General features: G+C 40.9%; 10 protein-coding genes across 10 annotated transcripts; 4 read left to right on the top strand and 6 right to left on the bottom strand.

Annotated features, from left to right (window-relative positions):
• Positions 1 to 25: 25 nt before the first annotated feature.
• On the top strand, positions 26 to 2604 carry Ntp1_59509 (trehalase-domain-containing protein). The gene is made up of 3 exons (XM_006956562.1): positions 26 to 249; positions 296 to 471; positions 515 to 2604. Exons 1-3 carry the CDS (start codon positions 30 to 32, stop codon positions 2546 to 2548), a joined length of 2430 nt encoding a protein of 809 aa, XP_006956624.1. The 5' UTR covers positions 26 to 29; the 3' UTR covers positions 2549 to 2604.
• Positions 2563 to 3622, bottom strand: WALSEDRAFT_59508 (Calcipressin). Its single transcript, XM_006956561.1, has 2 exons — positions 3173 to 3622; positions 2563 to 3128 (listed from the first exon to the last, which is right to left on the bottom strand). The coding sequence occupies exons 1-2, from the start codon at positions 3502 to 3504 to the stop codon at positions 2606 to 2608; spliced, it is 855 nt and encodes a 284-aa protein (XP_006956623.1). The 5' UTR covers positions 3505 to 3622; the 3' UTR covers positions 2563 to 2605.
• WALSEDRAFT_56381 (kinase-like protein) lies at positions 3592 to 7531 on the top strand. The gene is made up of 7 exons (XM_006956559.1): positions 3592 to 3648; positions 3702 to 4370; positions 4415 to 4568; positions 4616 to 4730; positions 4776 to 5354; positions 5406 to 7248; positions 7295 to 7531. Exons 1-5 carry the CDS (start codon positions 3617 to 3619, stop codon positions 5249 to 5251), a joined length of 1446 nt encoding a protein of 481 aa, XP_006956621.1. The 5' UTR covers positions 3592 to 3616; the 3' UTR covers positions 5252 to 5354; positions 5406 to 7248; positions 7295 to 7531.
• On the bottom strand, positions 5361 to 7527 carry WALSEDRAFT_35654 (eukaryotic translation initiation factor 3 subunit B; the record flags this gene model as incomplete). The annotated part of the gene is made up of 2 exons (XM_006956560.1): positions 7295 to 7527; positions 5361 to 7248 (listed from the first exon to the last, which is right to left on the bottom strand). The coding sequence occupies exons 1-2, from the start codon at positions 7516 to 7518 to the stop codon at positions 5361 to 5363; spliced, it is 2112 nt and encodes a 703-aa protein (XP_006956622.1). The 5' UTR covers positions 7519 to 7527.
• WALSEDRAFT_35650 (hypothetical protein) lies at positions 7522 to 8377 on the bottom strand. Its single transcript, XM_006956558.1, has 2 exons — positions 7710 to 8377; positions 7522 to 7662 (listed from the first exon to the last, which is right to left on the bottom strand). The coding sequence occupies exons 1-2, from the start codon at positions 8358 to 8360 to the stop codon at positions 7561 to 7563; spliced, it is 753 nt and encodes a 250-aa protein (XP_006956620.1). The 5' UTR covers positions 8361 to 8377; the 3' UTR covers positions 7522 to 7560.
• WALSEDRAFT_56379 (DNA repair protein) lies at positions 8365 to 11751 on the top strand (the record flags this gene model as incomplete). Its single annotated transcript, XM_006956557.1, has 3 exons — positions 8365 to 8502; positions 8554 to 9858; positions 9903 to 11751. 3 exons carry the CDS (start codon positions 8365 to 8367, stop codon positions 11508 to 11510), a joined length of 3051 nt encoding a protein of 1016 aa, XP_006956619.1. The 3' UTR covers positions 11511 to 11751.
• WALSEDRAFT_67525 (hypothetical protein) lies at positions 10632 to 12409 on the bottom strand (the record flags this gene model as incomplete). Its single annotated transcript, XM_006956556.1, has 6 exons — positions 10632 to 11797; positions 11850 to 12167; positions 12210 to 12229; positions 12279 to 12298; positions 12345 to 12356; positions 12404 to 12409. 6 exons carry the CDS (start codon positions 12407 to 12409, stop codon positions 11628 to 11630), a joined length of 546 nt encoding a protein of 181 aa, XP_006956618.1. The 3' UTR covers positions 10632 to 11627.
• Positions 12410 to 12498: 89 nt separating this feature from the next.
• On the bottom strand, positions 12499 to 13558 carry WALSEDRAFT_31375 (hypothetical protein). The gene is made up of 4 exons (XM_006956555.1): positions 13425 to 13558; positions 13098 to 13295; positions 12893 to 13051; positions 12499 to 12844 (listed from the first exon to the last, which is right to left on the bottom strand). Exons 1-4 carry the CDS (start codon positions 13482 to 13484, stop codon positions 12635 to 12637), a joined length of 627 nt encoding a protein of 208 aa, XP_006956617.1. The 5' UTR covers positions 13485 to 13558; the 3' UTR covers positions 12499 to 12634.
• A 10-nt stretch (positions 13559 to 13568) lies between these two features.
• On the top strand, positions 13569 to 16028 carry WALSEDRAFT_43243 (glycoside hydrolase; the record flags this gene model as incomplete). The annotated part of the gene is made up of 4 exons (XM_006956554.1): positions 13569 to 13589; positions 13645 to 13832; positions 13875 to 14353; positions 14405 to 16028. Coding segments are annotated over exons 2-4 (2190 nt in total), but the record flags the coding sequence as incomplete, so codon positions are not given.
• Positions 16029 to 16036: 8 nt separating this feature from the next.
• WALSEDRAFT_53555 (Glc-6-P isomerase) lies at positions 16037 to 17792 on the bottom strand. The gene is made up of 2 exons (XM_006956553.1): positions 17776 to 17792; positions 16037 to 17730 (listed from the first exon to the last, which is right to left on the bottom strand). Exons 1-2 carry the CDS (start codon positions 17786 to 17788, stop codon positions 16100 to 16102), a joined length of 1644 nt encoding a protein of 547 aa, XP_006956615.1. The 5' UTR covers positions 17789 to 17792; the 3' UTR covers positions 16037 to 16099.
• Between the last annotated feature and the right edge of the window lie 18 nt (positions 17793 to 17810).

The following is a 17810-nucleotide window of genomic DNA, read 5'->3' as shown; positions in this document are numbered from 1 at the left end:
TATCTCACTCATCTCCTTATACTCCAACCATGATATCTTCATCTCAGCAATCTAAGCAGCCACAGAAGAGAAAGTCCTTTGCGACAGAGCCACGTCCAGATTTATTCTCTACGCCTGACGAGTATTACGATATTGAGGATAAGATACTCAATCGCACACGCACACTCTCGATCTCGAGTGTCGAACCCAGACGCAGGCGGAATCAAATAGAAGGCGAGAATGTCTCCAGAAATCGTAGGCTCAGCCACGGTGGGTTATATCCTTAGTTTCTATTTACACTCCTCACACGTCATAGACGAGCCATCAAAGATCCCACGTAGATTCTTGGTCAACGTAGATGACACACTAGCCGTCGTTTTAGAACAGGAAGACACCGATAGGAATGCACAGATATCTATCACAGATGCAGGCCCTAAATTGTTCTCCCTTGGTACTGCATCCAGCAATGGCTACAACGCATTTGACATCAGAGTGCGTATTACATTATGTGAAGACAGGATATTAACTCTTCTAGGGCAACTACATGCTTTCAAACCTCCTCCAAGAACTCGCTACCGCTAAAGATCAAGGTCGCTCTCAGATCCTCCTCGACGAAGCCAGATTAGCGGAAGATCCTCTTCAGCGTCTACACAGGATGATAAGGTTCACATTTTGGAAGAATCTCACACGCACAATCGATCGTAAGGGCTTAGAAAAGATTATTCTCGATCCAAAGGACAGATCAGAAGAGAAGAACCCCTTGATTTATGTTCCACATGACACGCCTCATATCTACGACTACTATGTCAATGTAGCCAAGGAGAAGCCGGAATTGAATTTACGCGTGGAGAGACTACCAAAATACCCAGACGATCCTCAATTTGTAAGATCTATAAGCACCAAACCTGGTTTACTCGCATTGGAAATGCGTGAGTCTGCCACTGAACCTGGTCAATTAGAGGGTATTCCATTTGTTGTTCCTGGTGCTCGATTCAATGAGATTTACAATTGGGATTCTTACTTCATGGCATTAGGTTTGATTTCTGATGACCTCATCGATCTTGCCCAGGGCATTGTCGATCATTTCATATTCCAGATCCGCCATTACGGAAAGGTTTTAAACGGAAACAGAAGCTACTACTTGACGCGCTCACAGCCACCATTTTTGACTGATTTGGCTCTTCAAATTTATCGTAACCTCCCTGAAGATACTGAAAAGGAGAACAAGGAATGGCTTGCACGCGCAATCAGAGCTGCTATTAAGGAATACCACAACTTGTGGATGACTGAACCTAGACTTGACCGTGAAACTGGACTATCGAGATTTAGACCACCTGCAATTGGAATACCACCAGAGACTGAAGCGTCACATTTCTTACATGTCCTTGAACCATTTGCAGAGAAGCACAATATGGGCGTCGACGAGTTCATACAAAAGTACAACGATCAGGAAGTCATAGATACAGAATTGGACGAGTTCTTCATGCATGACATAGCCATTCGTGAAAGTGGACATGACACAACAACACGTTTTGAGAACTGTTGCGCAGATCTTGCTACTGTAGATCTCAACACACTTCTCTACAAGTATGAAGTCGACATTGGATTCGCAATAAGAGATTACTTTGACGACCATTTGGAGCTCTTTGATGAGTTCGATATCACTCCTTCACCTTTCACGGAGGAGGTTTCCGAGAAGAGGAAATCGACTGAGACTGTACAACACAGTAAGGAATGGTTCGAGAGAGCTAAAGGACGCAGGCACAGATTAGACCATTACTGCTGGAACGAACAGACAGGTTGTTATTACGATTACAACACTGCTAAGAAGGAGCAAACCACATTCGAATCTGTCACGAGTCTCTGGCCACTCTGGGCTGGTTGCGCTACTGAACACCAAGCGAAAAAACTGGTCGAAAATGCTGTGCCGAAATTCGAAGTAATGGGTGGACTTGTCTCATGTACTGAGGAAAGTCGTGGTCCAATAACACCCGAAAACCCAGTAAAGCAATGGGATTTCCCTTACGCTTGGCCTCCACATCAAGTACTGGCCTGGGTCGGTCTAGAGAGATACAGTTATATGGAAATAGCCCAGAGGTTGGCCTACAAATGGATATATCTCATGACAATTGCTTTCGTAGATTTCAATGGAACGGTTACCGAGAAGTTCGATGCTGTGAAGCTGACGCACATGGTGGATGCGGAATATGGTAACCAGGGAATTGATTTCGCCTGCGTCCCTAGGGAGGGTTTCGGATGGTCTAACGCAAGCTTCCAAGTCGGATTGACGTTCTTGACATCAAGCATGAAGACTGCATTATCTGTATGCACGACTCCTGAAGTATACTTCAGTCGTCGCCAAGCGGAGGATGACGAAACACTATCTCGTGAGACACCTTCAATACCACCCGCTCTTCTTGTCTCGAAAGGTGGCATAGAAAGTTTACAGAAGCAACCTGAAAAAGAGAAGCAAACTGTCGATGCGGACAAAGAAATTCAAGGTCCACTCGCAGACAAGAGAAAAAGAATGTCAATTGATATCTCACAGGCGATTAAGGGCCTCAATTGAAATGATTATAACGATTTCTTTTACGACATAAAAAGTAATGATACATAACAAGTTTATTCATACAGGTGGTCTCGCCGTTGGCGTTATCGTCGTTGGAGACCTCATTATATCCTCACTATCGCTTGGTACGCAAAGACTAGGCGTGCGTGAATGTGTCCGTTTCCTACCCGCCATACTCTCTGATGTTGCTTTTGTTGGCAAACTTGAGCTAGTTTCATTATCCTTTGTCAGACTGCTTGTGTCTGTGTAGTTTGCAATAGAAACGCCTGGCACATCCCGCTGAGGCGTCAAGAGAAACTGTGGGGTGAGACCCGGCAGTTGTTCAGTTTTTATATTATCTCCACTATCTGCTTCGCCTGCCGTCTCGTCATGTTTTATGGATTCCAAAGCAGCGACGAGATCCTCGGCGAGTGTCTCAGTATTTGGTGGATCCTCTACTATCGGTTCCCAACCAACTGGGGGTGAACCTGGAGGTGAAATCAAGAAATTCTTCTCAATCCCCGGTACACTTAAATGGAGATTATCAAGCTCCTTCCCTGTTATCGGAGTTGGTGGAAGAGAGAAGACACGCAGAAGAAATCTGAAGAGTATGAGTAATGCAATAGCGAGAAAGTAAAAACGCACCCAGTATTCCAATCAGACGCTAATGGTGGACAATCAGATCTCGCCCGCTGCCTCTTCGGTAAGCGAGGACCGTTATCGCGATTGTGATTGTGTTGTTTACCGATGGCTAGTCTATCTAGACGATCCTTGCAGAGTGCTGCATCGCCAGCATCCCAGAATATCGCAATCGCCCTGCTAAATGATGGCAAAGCAACCCAAGAGTAGAGCTTATTCTCTGAGCTTATGGCGTATGATTCTATGGCTTGCTTTAATATATTTAATATCCGTGATTGGAATATATTCGTAGGAAGATTAGTGAATACTAGTGTATTGCTGTGTATTTCGCTGGTCATAGTTGAAGACGGTCAAGGAGTGAGCGTCATAGATTATAATTGAAAAAATGATACTTTATTATCAAGATATTAGTCTACACACACCTTAGACTATCACGACCAAGAGCATTGTATGACGACAGAAAAGAAAACGGAGGAGGATGAGTGAGTCCGTATAATTATAATCATATTCTACGTCGTTCTCATCGTACTATTAGGTACGCTTTCGAAGAGTACGACGAGCAGGAGCAGGAGAAGAGAGCGATAGAGGAACGCAGAAAGCGTCGTGAAGCTTTACAAGCGGAATATGAGCGTTCTAAGAAAACAGACACACCTAGCAATGAACTAACACCAGTAGTCGGTGATATAAAGGGTAAAACAGCCGATAATACAGATACGATACCAGCTGTAGATTATAGCGATAAGCTCGATAGACCGGAGAATAAACAACCACAACGGTTTGATACTCCTGATGATGACAACGAAGATGATATGTTTGCACTATCGAACGAGCACCTCACTAAGAAGCAGAAAACAACACACAATACAACCGCAGGGTTCACAGCAGACGGTGCAACAGACCCTGAAGGATATTACGCCACAACACTCGGTGAAAAACTCGATAATGGTCGTTATTTGGTATTCGCTATGCTCGGTTCAGGGATGTTCTCTACCGTCGTCAGAGTGAAGGACAGTAAAGCAGATGACAAAGAGTACGCAGTCAAGATTATCCGTTCGCAGGAATCTATGTATAAAGCAGCCCAGAAGGAGATTACACTCCTCGAGAGACTAAAGGAACTAGACGAGGATGATAAAAAACACGTTATACGACTCGAACGAACGTTCGAACATCGTGGACATCTTTGCATAGTCTTTGAAAACCTTAGGTTGGTATTTTATCTACAGACGCATCTTTCTCACAATCTTATAGTATGAATTTGAGAGAAATACTCAAAAAATTTGGCGCAAATGTCGGTATCAACATAAAAGCAGTCAGAGCGTATGCTCACCAAATGCTTCTTGCGTTGAGTTTACTGAAAAAAGCCAACCTGATGCATGCTGACCTTAAACCAGACAATATATTGGTGAGTTGATCCAAATGAGGGTGAATTTTCTAACATAGCAACTACAGGTTAGTGAAAACAAAGCTCATTTGAAAGTATGTGACCTCGGTAGCGCAGCTGATGTCAGTGAGGGCGATATAACGCCGTACCTTGTCTCCAGATTCTATCGAGCACCTGAAATAAGTAAGTTATAAGTAGAAGCGAAGCACCGATATCTAACGGCCCTAGTATTGGGTTTACCTTACGACACAGCAATTGATATGTGGAGTATCGGGTGTACTTTATACGAAATGTATACTGGTCAGATTCTTTTCGCCGGCAGAAGCAACAATGAAATGCTCAAGAAAATGATGGAACTAAAGGGCAAGTTCAATCACAAGTTAATCAAGAAGGGCGTATTTGGAGTGCGGAAACAAGAAAATCATGGTCACTTCACCGAACATTTTGAGTTCATTTCATCAGAATGGGATAAAATTACCCAACAGCAGATTGAAAAACCTATAGCGATATCTAAACCTGTTAAGGATCTGCGAGCGAGACTTATTCCATCAATTAATGAACAGAAACACATGAAAGAGGATGAAATCAAGTCATTACAGTCGTTTGTCGACTTGCTAGATAAGATGTTAGCATTAGATCCACTCAAGCGGATATCAGTAAAGGATGCACTCTCACATCCCTTTTTCCATACGATTAATTTATAATTATTTATAAAAGAAATAAAGATGCATATTTTTAGTTGTACGGGCAGTCAGTCTATCTAAGATGATACAATTATGCCAAGACTTCTTCAGTTTCTTCGATGATCTGCGATTATATGTTAGTATAATAGTAACAGTAGAAACAGTCTTCACTCACCTCATCGATCCATTCTTCGACAGTTGTGTCATCTTTACCTTGGTTGGATGATTTCTGCTCTGATTGGATTTGTTCAAGTGATGCACGGCAACGTTTACGCCATTCATTCCATTGATCAACAAGTCTCTTACGTTGAGTTAATAATTCTGCACTAACGTTGGACTCTTCAGCAGCATCCTCATCTTCGAATATACGAGAGTATTCTCTGAGATTCTTTCTAATCTTCTTTTGTTCATCCTTTGGTAAAAGTGTCTTTGGTCTAGGTCTCCATAAGAATTGTTTGAAGTTCTCAACTGAAGCCTTCGTCAATTCTTGTCCCTTGATATCCCAAACGGCGTAACCATTTTCAAGTTGATGTCTCCAGACTGATGCTGAAGCTGCTATGAATCTACCAGATGGATCCCATTCGATATCTGTAATACCGTAGAATTCTGCATTAGCAATTTGTTGAATTTCTTCCTTCTTTTCATCAGCTGCGTAATCGGCGTCCCAGAATTCCAAATCGAATTTAGATTGTGATCCAATTGTAGCCAATATGAGATGTCTACCTCTTGGACTCCAGTGAATAGTGTTGACAGATTTATTTTCAAGTGTCTTCAACAATTTGAATACACCCTTTGCTTTATCAAGTTGGTAGAAGCTAGCAGCTGTCTTGAGTGTAACACCAGGTGCTAATTGTTGATTTGCAGTTGTATCTGGTTGAGTAATTATAGCGAATCTTTCACCTTTTGGTTCCCATGCGAAGAATGTAACAAGATCTTTGAGTTCGACGACTTCAACTGGATAATCCTTCTCACGAACTCTAAATATTTCCAAATTACAAAACATAGACTTCTTTGTCTTGGTATGACGATGTACTTGAACACATAAGAAATCACCATGGTTGTGCCAGTTTAATTTAGCATTTGAAACGTTGAATAAGTTCTTCGATCTTAAAACTTGTCTAGATGGGAATGAAAGGAGTGTTACTCTTGCAGGTTGATTCTCAACTTCAGGTGTCCAATATGCTAACATATTTTCACGTGTACCCTTGTTGTTAGCTGACGCGATTGCGTCCTTGTCTCCCCATGGACACCAATCGAAATCAACAACACCTGGTATCTTCAATGACTTCTTATCAACTAATCCCATATCAGGTACACCATAAATAGAGATTTGTTGACCTGGAACTAATCTTGCGATGTATTTTTCATCACCAGACCACTTGATATGTGGCCAAGGCATTTTACCTGGAGTTGTAGGGAATGTACGCAGCAAATCACCAGTCTTGATGTTCCAAACAGCTAATGAGTTACCTTGATCATCTTCACTGAATGGGCAAACAGTCGAAGAACCAGGTTGTGGTAAAACTATAGGCTCATTTGACCAGGTGACAAAGTAGTTTTCTTTTGGTGAGAAGTCAACTAATTTAACATTTGGATGAGCAAATCTGCAAACTTCATTCAAGGCAGGACCACCGTGGAGCATGACACCTTGACGGTGTAAGGTAGCAATATAGGTACCTTCTGGGGAGAAAGTGATGTAGCTGTTTGTCCAGTTGTTCTTGGTTTGAACTACCTGTGGAGCACCTGAGCGGTTGTGGTAGTTCAAATTAACTTGATCATTTTGGAAGGTAATGAATTGATCTCTACCTTGGCTATCTGATAACCAAGAACGGAGGTGATCTTTTGGCTTGTATTCTTGAATAGTTGGTTGGACGAATTGATCTGAAGCATTTAAATATTGGTCAATTTCTGAGAACTTGTTTATCAAGAAAGTGTGCTTTGAATCAAATGGTGCGTTGTCTAATCTAGCTATCAAGTTTGTAGCTTCTTGTGAGTTTTTGAGTGTTAAGAAGATATAACTGGGGGCTATTAGATCGGTGTGTTTATATGAAACGGTGAACTAACCCTTGACCTTTTCCTTCAGTCATTGGCATATAAAACTGATCATCCTCTACTTCAATTTGTGCTTTACCGGAGAAGGTCTTCCTCAAAGCCTTGAACAACTTTGGCATCTTATCCTCGCCGACCTCTGGCATTCCATCGAGCACGACGATAGAGTCTAAGTGGTTTAAGTCTTCTAATTGATGCTTTTTGTATATATCACTAAAATCAATTTCCTCTACTGACATGATGGGAAGGAGAAGAGTGCATATTTAAAAAAATCTACAAATTTATTGAGTCTTTGTTGTTTTTAAGAAAGCTCTCTTTACTTTCTTTATCATTAAATAAAACCAATAGTAATTTAAACAGCATAGGATTACTGTACCCGTGAGCTGTATTTTTTGTTAGACGTTCGACACGAGTGAGGAGAATTACTCACATAAATAGCAATTGAGAATGTCGATAACTTAAATCTATTATAAACCATTGATTCTACCATTGATTTAAGCATAAGATTACCTAAAACAATCCTAGCGAGGAAGAATGTCAAGACTAATAAGATACCATTAGCGTAATAGTAACCGGTTGTCTTCCAATTTGGTACCCTATCCATGAACCAGTTGATGTTCACAAATGGTGTACTCAATTCGAATAGCAAAAATCCCGGTCCAAAGTTCATCAAGAATGGCTGGAATGAGCTTAACATCATGATCAAACAAGCTACACCGTGGAGAGTAAATGAGACTGATCCTAAGTGTATAGATGTAATAGAGTCCCAAAGGAAATAGCCAGCCGATAGCGCATGTAATTCACCGACTAAGGGATGATAGTTGAATATGTTGTATTTCCCGATTGGATCATAGAAATATAAGTAAAATGATGGTAATATTACTATAACTGAGTGCACAAAGGCAACGAAATGACATTGCCAGTCTTTTTTTGCTTTCTTGGTTTGCTTATCATAAAGATCTTGGTATAGCCAGCTGAATAGGTATCCTGATATTCTTTCTAATAAAATGCACACTATAAAAGACGCAATTAAAGTCCTTAGATGAAATCTTAAATACGGTATTTTATCTATTAGTTCCATCTTGATGGTTGACGACCAAGAGCGAGAGAGAGATAGTTTTTTAGATTTTAGTACATATATCAGGGAGAAGAGAATAAAGTTGCAGAATCAAAACGACTCTTTTGACGTACATTCACAACTTTTCAGCGGTCTCGTGTTTCATGTGAGATATTAGACGGTGCTATTTATCCTTTTAGCTAACGAATATGCTCAGATAAATGGCTACACTAACCCCTCTTTACAAGAACTACGTAAGATCATTCTTCAGAACGGTGGAAAGCATATTCACCAATTGATCAACAAGTCTGACGTCACTCACATCATATCCTCCAATCTCACTCCCAGGAAGAGACTGGAGTTTAAGAACCTAAAGGTATGTACTCCAGATTGGATCACTCAGAGCGTTCAGCAGAATAAGCTGCTCCCGTGGCAAAATTTTATCCTAGATAAAGACAAAACACCACAGACATTACTTTTTGATTACAACAAGCCCAACGAAAGAGCTCAAGACTTACTCAAATCTGATGAATGGAGGCAATCAAATACCGCGAATTCTATGCAGTTTTTACCGTCCTTCTACAGCAACTCCCGTTTACATTTTTTGAGCTCATCTAAAGCAAATTTAAAGCTATTAGTACAATCAGCACAAGAGAATCTAGATTCTCGATCATTCACGACGAGTAATCCTGCAAAATCTTCAAAACTTTCCTCGGAACAACCATCAAAGAGATTCATTTTACATGTTGATATGGACTCCTTCTTTGTTTCAGCTTCTCTTTCCCAAGCTAAGCATTCGCATTTACGTCAGAAAGCAGTTGCAATATCTCACGGAAAATCTTCAATCAACAGTACTTCAGAGTTGGCTAGCGTCAATTATATAGCTCGTCAATCAGGATTAAGAAATGGAATGATCTTGAGCGCAGCCAAAAAACTATGCCCCGAATTGATTACCCTTCCTTACGATTTCGAGCTATACAACAAGATAACGGTCATACTTTACGAGATATTCCTCAGTCATTCAGATCTTCTGCAAGCCGTATCTGTCGATGAAGCTTTACTGGATGTTTCGAAAATTGTTGCAAATAAGTCCAAAGATAATACTTCAAATGAAGATGAGATAGTGTTCAACTTAGCAGAGGATATTCGAAATCTAGTTAGAGAACGTACATCTTGTGAGGCAAGCGTTGGAATTGGATCCAACATTCTTCTTGCAAAGGTGGCGACAAGACGGGCCAAACCAGCTGGTACATTTCATCTCAAGAGTGAACAAGCTGTCGAATTCCTCAATCCACTCCAGTTTGACTCCCTTCCTGGCGTAGGCTCGGAAATGCGGCATAAAATTCAGCATCAATTGGGTGTATTCAACATTGGAGAACTCATAAGAAACAAATCCTTGAGTGATGTACAGCGTGTGCTTGGGAAGAAACTTGGTGAGACAGTCTGGAACAACTCGCACGGTATTGACGATCGTCAACTCGTATTCGAAAAGAAGAGGCAGTCTGTTAGTGCCGAAGTGAATGTGAGTAGTAACGACGAAGGAACTTATAACTCACATTATTTTAGTATGGAATACGCTTTGAGAATATGGAAGAAACGGAGAAATTTTTCTATAATCTCTCGGGCGAGCTGTCGAAACGACTGATCGAAGCGAAATGCAAGAGCAACTCTCTCACTGTGAAGATAATGACGAGGCGGCAAGATGCTCCGAAGGAAGCTGCAAAGTTTCTTGGACATGGTGTTGTCGACGTACACAGCAAGTCGAGACCTTTGTCTACACGTAGTGGTGGGGCAACTGATGAACAAGAGCGTATATTTGAATGCTCGTGGAAGATTTTGCAGAGTGTGGTGAAGGACTATAAAGATTTACGTGGCATAGGATTTCAAGCTCAGAAATTAGAGCATAAAGATGATAAAGAGAAAAAAGGTCAAATAGAAGGGTTCTTCAAACGTCCTCGCCAATCAACAGAGCCCAATAGTGGTGCTTCCACTAGTCAAAGTAGACTACCCGAGAAGGCACCGCAACCAGCTGCCAGACCTCCAGTAGAGGTTATCGATATTTCGAGCGATATGTCTGTAGATCTCGATGAAAGTGATGACAGTATCGGTTCCACGCTGAGCATGCCAACACAGGCAGATCGTAAGGTGTGGAGAGCTATTCCACAAAACATACGCAAGGAAGTGTTGGAAGAAAGACAGCGTATCAAAAATACTCTCAAGACGCCTTTCAAAGTACCGTTTAAAACGCCCAATAAAGCAGAAAACAAGATACCACCAGGTGAAAAATCACCTATTGTTAATATACCAAACACACAAGCGATACCAGCAACACCATCTATTAACATGCTTCCATCCCAGGCTGATCCTGCAGTCTGGAAAGCACTACCATCCGACATTCGAAAGGAGGTGCTGAGCGAGAAGCAAATGAGTAAGACGCCGGTGAGGGCACCTCCTCCGCCATCGCCCATCAGCACTCCCTCTGTCGATATGAAGCCTAGTCAGGTTGACGGCGGCGTCTGGAAGGAACTACCATCTACAATCCGCAAAGAGATACTTACTGAGAGGTTTGCAGATAGGACGAAGAAAATGACAATGTCGAACAAACAACAGCAACAACAGCAAGAGGTTTCTTCGCCTAGCCTCGTCGTGCCTAATAGTCAGATCGATCAAGGGGTCTGGCGAGAGCTGCCTTCAAATATACGCCGAAATCTCACAGAAGAGCTCAGCAAATCACATAATCACAAGCCCATGAAAATGACACATACGATCTCTGCCCAAACATCTGTCAAAGCTCAACAAGTATCAAATAGAATTACTAAGAAAAGTCAACTGATCGCTAGGCCATCAGTAATACCAATGTTAATGCGTAAGACAGACATTAAAGATGTCCTCAACGTTGTTGAGAGTTGGCTTGACATTTTCAGAACTCGTGGCCCTCATGCTAGTGATGTTCAGCGAATTAAGGTCTATGTCGTCAAACTATTGAAGCAAGATACTGATGGAATGTCTAAAACACGACGTATTCTCAAACTATGGAAGAGAAAAAATGATGACTTCCTTCCTGTTCTTGATCTCGATCTTTCTGAGAAATGGCAAAATGCTTTCGCAAATGTGAAACAAACTGTCGATGAGATAGTCCAAGAGAAGTACGGTAGTAATTTGAGTATAAAATGAGTAGATACAAATGGATATTAAAATGAATGTTGTATAATTGATAATAAACGAGAGTAGATATTGATGTTTTGATATAAAATTTGACTAGCTAAATTATTGGATTTGGTATTTGAGGACTTAGTTTCCACCGAACAGTTTGTTCCAGTCGAAGATAGAATCGAAACAATCTGGAAGGTCGTCCATAATGTCGAATTCGAATTCACCATTGTCTCCGACGAACGGAATCATACTAGCGCATATGAAGCCGAGTTTGCCAATTAATGTCAAACCTGCAAAGATTGCAGCTTCTATAGAAAATTTGCCGTGAATAAAGTTATAAAGTAACAAATTCACACTCACGTCCGGCCATTTTGGCTTCTATTCCCTTAGGATCCCACTCGATACCGCGATTTTTAAGCTCTTCCATCAAGCCTTCAAGTTTCCTGCCATGTATCTTGGATCTACGCTCAGGAAGAGTACGTGTGAGCTCAAAGATATTTGAAGGTGGTTTCGAAAACCTCGAAGAACCACTATCTACGCTATCTGCGACTGAGAAATCGAGTGATTGTGATTTGCGTTCCTTGATTTCTTGCGCATAATCTTGCGTAGCTTTATCGCCATAATTGTAAGACAAGTAATGTTTTTCTATTTTCTTGATAAGCGTCTTATCATCCGTGTCTACATCTTGTTAGAGTTGTGAGAGTATAGAAGAAAACAAACCCTCTAATCCCCATTTGTAGCTGTATAAGGTTAGTCTGTACTACCAAAGAAGCCTCCGTCAGCACCTACCCCGTCTTGTTGAAACCAATCTGATTAAAGTGAGTAAGACATCGGAAAAACTAATAATAAGCTTACAATAGTGTGAAACTGAATAAAACCTTAATTTATTTTTGATATATGATAATAAAACTTACTAGCATAGTTAACGTTAATAGGAAAGCTTATATTCAAATCTAGGAATGCGTTGATTACGAAACGAGGTATGAATACACGGCATGGCCAACTTTGAGCTAAATGGGAATCAATTCGTATACAAAATTCGAAAACATTCAATGATAAAAAAGGGAATTCTGTGTGTACTAAAGAAGAAGATATACGTTATAAGCGAGAAATTGTACCGATGGTCAGTTATTCTATAATAATATTTAGGAGTTATTCAGTTGATTGTTCTCCCTAGCAAACGCTATCTTAGCGTCTGCGTTGTGTGCGTCTATTTTGACCTCTGAACCACCTCTAGTGGAACCGTCTAAACCTGCTATGAGGAAGCGATTGTCAAAACCAACGACCTGCGTCGCTCTCTTCTGAGCGCCTTCTGAGAGATTTATCTGCTGGGCATCCGCAATCAACAATCCAGACTTTCAGGTTGTGTGAGAGTTTTCAGGCACAAGCATTAATAAACCTACGAAACACGGTGGTAGTAAAACCTCAACAGGACCTTTCTGTGATTTAGCTTGTAGACGTAATGGTAGTCTGCTTGGACAATCAACGACTTCAACTTTGACTCTTCCCGATTTCGAAGAAGCCTCGACAGTAGCGATACCTGATCCACCACTTACCCAAACCTAGGAATTTAATGAGATAAAAAGGATAATAAATGGATATACTCACTCTAACATCAACATAGCCGTCGTTAGTCTCAAATCTAGCTGAGGGACCTTGTAGGGCTGCTTCGGTATCATTTTCAGCGGTATGGAAAGCAGCACCTGTTGCTATATGAAAAGAGCCCCTTATTGGCATTCTATGGGTCTGCCTTAGATGAGCTTGTTGAGGGTGCAAACCAGCTGGAGGTGCAGGAACGGCGCTATACTGTGAGAACTGTGTAGCTAATTAGCTGATTATTTTTATTATAATATCGACCAACTTGTGATTGATCAGTCAAGGGATCCTACCGAAATATTTTAAACACCGATGGAGCGTTTAAAAAGCCGAACTCACCATGGCTGAGGTATATGAGTATGGCTCAGGGGGTTGGAATATATTTGAAGTCGTAGACATGTCAGATCGCGGCGTATGGGCTTTCACTGCAGGCGGAAAGGGCGATTTGAAGCTAGAGAAATCATCCTTGTCCTTAGTTGTAAACGTGGACCTTTAGAATATCTTGTAAGTTTTATTTTCTATTTTTTTATCCTCAAATCTCACATAATTCCACTATAAGTTCTGAACAAAGTGATAAAACGTGAAGAACGACGATGTAGGATGAAATTAGACTATAATTAGAGATCTGTTAAAAATTATTATACGTTTTCTTCTTATTCCATGGTATATACTCCTTATCTCTCTACTGCCATGTCAATTGATACGCAGAATGGTCAATTTGTCGATAAGGATACGGGAAGGGTCGTAGTAAGTTAGGTTTAGGCGATGTACAACTATCTAACTCATTAGATCCTCCGTGGTGTTAACCTCGCTGCTTCAAAGATACCAAACAATAGTCCCACTCAAGAGATAGGGAATCACTATGACGACGCTGAGAATGGTTCAGTTAGCTACTCAGATAGACCATTCGATATGTCAACTATCGATACACACTGTCAGCGGCTCAAATCATTCGGCTACAATTGCATACGTTACGTAATTACATGGGAATCTCTCGAATCTAAAGGACCTGGTATATACGATGAGTCATTTATTGATCACACAATAAAAACATTAAGGAAATTAAAATCTTATGGTTTCTATGTATTTTTAGATCCACACCAAGACTTATGGTCCCGTTTCGTCGGTGGATCAGGTGCACCTATATGGACTATACATGCCTGTGGTCTACAACCAAGAAACTTTTCAACAACTGAGTCAGCACTATTACACAATGAATGGAAAGATGGTCCACAGAACTTCCCAGACATGATTTGGTCAACGAATTAGTAAGTATCGGTCTTGGCATTGCCCATAAATATCTCATGATCCACGAATAGCTACCGATTGGCATGTTACACCATATTCACACTCTTTTTCGCTGGAAAGAAATACGCACCTTTGTGCAAGATTGATGGTGTAAACATACAAGATTATTTGCAAGGACATTACATTAGAGCATTCAAGCACCTCGCTGAAGCCATACATGCTGCTGGTGATCTCGAAGATAGTTGCGTATTAGGATGGGACTCAATGAATGAGCCCTCATGTGGTTTAATCGGTTACGAGAATCTCGGCAAGTTGTATGACGAACAGAAAGTAAAATTAGGCAGTTGTCCAACACCACACCAGGCATTTATGCTTGGTAGCGGTTATCGTACGACAGTTCAATATTGGGAGTTTACAGCTTTAGGTCCAAAAAGGAGGCGGGATGTCGTCGTTGACCCTGGCAACACTTCAGCATGGCTCAGTCCAGAAGAAGAGCCCGATGGTAAATCGCGATGGGGATGGCAACGAGATCCTTATTGGAAATTAGGCAAATGTATATGGGCACTCCATGACGTCTGGGACGATCAAACAAAAAAGCTGAAACAACCGGAATATTTCAAAGAAGTTCCTCAACCTTTCGTAGATATACACTGGAAAGAATTTGTCACTGAGTGGTCGTCGAATATAAGGAGTGTACATTCTAATGCTATCCTTTGGATAGCACCACCTGTTTTCGAAAGACCATGCTCTTTCAAAGATGACACTTTAGGAGGAAGGGCAGCCCTATCACATCATTATTACGACGGTTTAACGCTTATGACCAAGCAGTGGCATTGGTTTAACGCAGATGCAGTCGGTTTATTAAGACACATGTACAAATCTGTTCTTTTCGCTTTAAAATTCGGAGAGAAGGCTATTCGTAACTCCTTGAGGAATCAACTCGGAGCACTCAAAGATGATGCTTACCTTCTATCGTCGAAGCATTATCCTACAATGATTGGCGAGATTGGTATACCTTACGATATGAAATCTACAAGGAAAGGAAAATGGAAAGGTGGTTACGGCGACCAACGTAAAGCTCTGGACGCATCTTTGAATGCATGTGATGGATCCAATTGCTTGAGTTATACTTTATGGTCTTATGTCGATTTCAACAGTCATGAATGGGGAGACGGATGGAATGGCGAGGATCTATCGATATGGTCAAAAGATGATATGAATAGTGATACTACTAAATTGAAAACATTATCCTATGAAGAGAGCACATTAATGCCTTTAATAGAATCCAATCATGGTTCTTCGTCAATTTCATCGAATTCTAGCAACACCATTGATTTCCTCGACGGTACCAGAGCGCCTGAAGCTTTCATAAGACCTTATTTTGAATACACGAATGGCACACCGCTTTACATGGACTATTCAATATCGAAAAAGTCATTCCAAGGTAGAATTGGATACAACTCCCAAGTAAAGGAAACAAATGTTACTGAAATCTTTATACCTAGGTACTTCTTCAAAAATCCTAAAGTGGATATCTCTGAAGGTGATTATGAGATAGACAAGGATAGAATATATTGGAGATATAATTTCAACAATAAATCAGATAAATTAATAACCATAACAGACATAACAGAATCAAATATACCACAGACATCAATAACGAACAAGATTGCAAGATTATTTTCAAACATTATGAAAAACTTATGTAAGAAACAACTATAATTTTAACAATTTAAATTTTCATTAATACAATTTGAATGTTATATCTATTTTGAGTGTGATAAGTAGTAGTTAATCAAACCTGCTGTTGAAGAGCTAAGCTCGTCTGTTGAACCATTACCAGATAACTTTGGAAGAATGGATTTAGCTAAAACTTTACCAAGTTCAACACCCATTTGATCAAATGAGTTGATCTCCCAAACTGCACCTTGAACGAAAATCTTGTGTTCATATAATGCGATAAGTGCACCAAGTGTAGCAGGTGTAATCTTTTGTACAACTAATGAGTTAGTTGGCTTGTTACCTGGGAAAACCTTTGATTTAACGAGTGTTTCATTTGATGCTTGTGCACCTAATTCTTTCTTAACTGTTGCTTCATCTTTACCGAATGCTAAAGCTTCTGGTTGAGCTAAAGCGTTAGATAAGAGAATCTTGTGGTGTTCACCAATTGGGTTGTGAGTTTCAACAGGGAAAATGAAATCACATGGGATTAACTTTGTACCTTGGTGAATTAATTGGTAGAAAGCGTGTTGACCGTTGGTACCAGCTTGACCCCAGATGATTGGACCAGTTTGGTAGTCAACGTGTTGACCGCTCTTGGTGATGTATTTACCGTTTGACTCCATATCACCTTGTTGGAAGTAATCAGCGAACTTGTGAAGGTATTGATCATATGGTAAGATAGCGTGAGTTTGTGCGCCATAGAAGTCATTGTACCAAATACCGAGAACTGCTAACAAAACTGGCAAGTTCTCTTCAAGTGGAGCATTCTTGAAGTGTAAATCAATGTCGTGAGCACCTGCCAACAATTGGTGGAAGTTCTCGTAACCAACTGCAATAGCAATAGTCAAACCAATAGCGGACCAGAGTGAGTAACGACCACCAACCCAGTCCCAGAATTGGAACATGTTCTCTTGTGCGATACCGAATGAAGTGACGGCTTCGGTGTTTGTAGAAAGTGCAACAAAGTGCTTAGCGACATGTGCCTTATCCTTAGCGGATTGAAGGAACCAATCACGAGCGGTAGTTGCGTTAGTGATAGTCTCTTGGGTTGTGAAAGTCTTTGAAGCGACGATGAACAATGTGTTCTCTGGATCACAAGCCTTGAGGGCTTCTGCCATATGAGTACCATCAATGTTTGAAACAAAGTGGAAGTTGATGTCACGCTTGATGTAAGACTTGAGTGCTTCAGTTACCATGACAGGACCCAAATCTGAACCACCGATACCAATGTTTACAACATTCTTGATTGGCTTACCAGTGTAACCCTTCCATGATTCATCGCGGATAGAATCTGAGAATTGTTTCATGTGTTGGAGTACTGCGGTAACGTCTTGTACACCGTCCTCATTTTGCTTGAGTTCGCCTGAAACGTTTCTCAAAGCTGTGTGCAAAACGGCACGTCCTTCGGAGGTGTTGATGTGTTCACCTGCATACATTTCATCACGGAGCTTCTCAACGTTGGCTTCCTTGACGAGGGAGAGGAGTGACTTGAGGATATCGTCATTGACGATGTTCTTGGAATAATCAAGGAAGATGTTAGCGTCGGTGTATTTTCCCTTGAATTCCGTGGAAAGCTTCTCAAATCTCTTCGGATCTTGAGCGAAGAGTGAGTTAAGGGTGAGTGAGTCCTTGTTTGACTCGTAAAGTTCTTGGAGTTTCTTCCAGGATGGGTTGGCTATTTACTTTTTAGATAAATTCCCTATTTTGCTCTTATTCTCACCAGTTGCAGGCATTAGCGTAATGGATTAGTGTAAG

The sequence above is a fragment of the Wallemia mellicola genome, assembly GCF_000263375.1.
Source record: "Wallemia mellicola CBS 633.66 unplaced genomic scaffold WALSEscaffold_3, whole genome shotgun sequence".
In the NCBI taxonomy this organism is placed as follows: Eukaryota; Fungi; Basidiomycota; class Wallemiomycetes; order Wallemiales; family Wallemiaceae; genus Wallemia; species Wallemia mellicola.
Note: the sequence above shows the minus strand (reverse complement) of the source record. Positions and strands in the feature narration are given on the sequence as shown.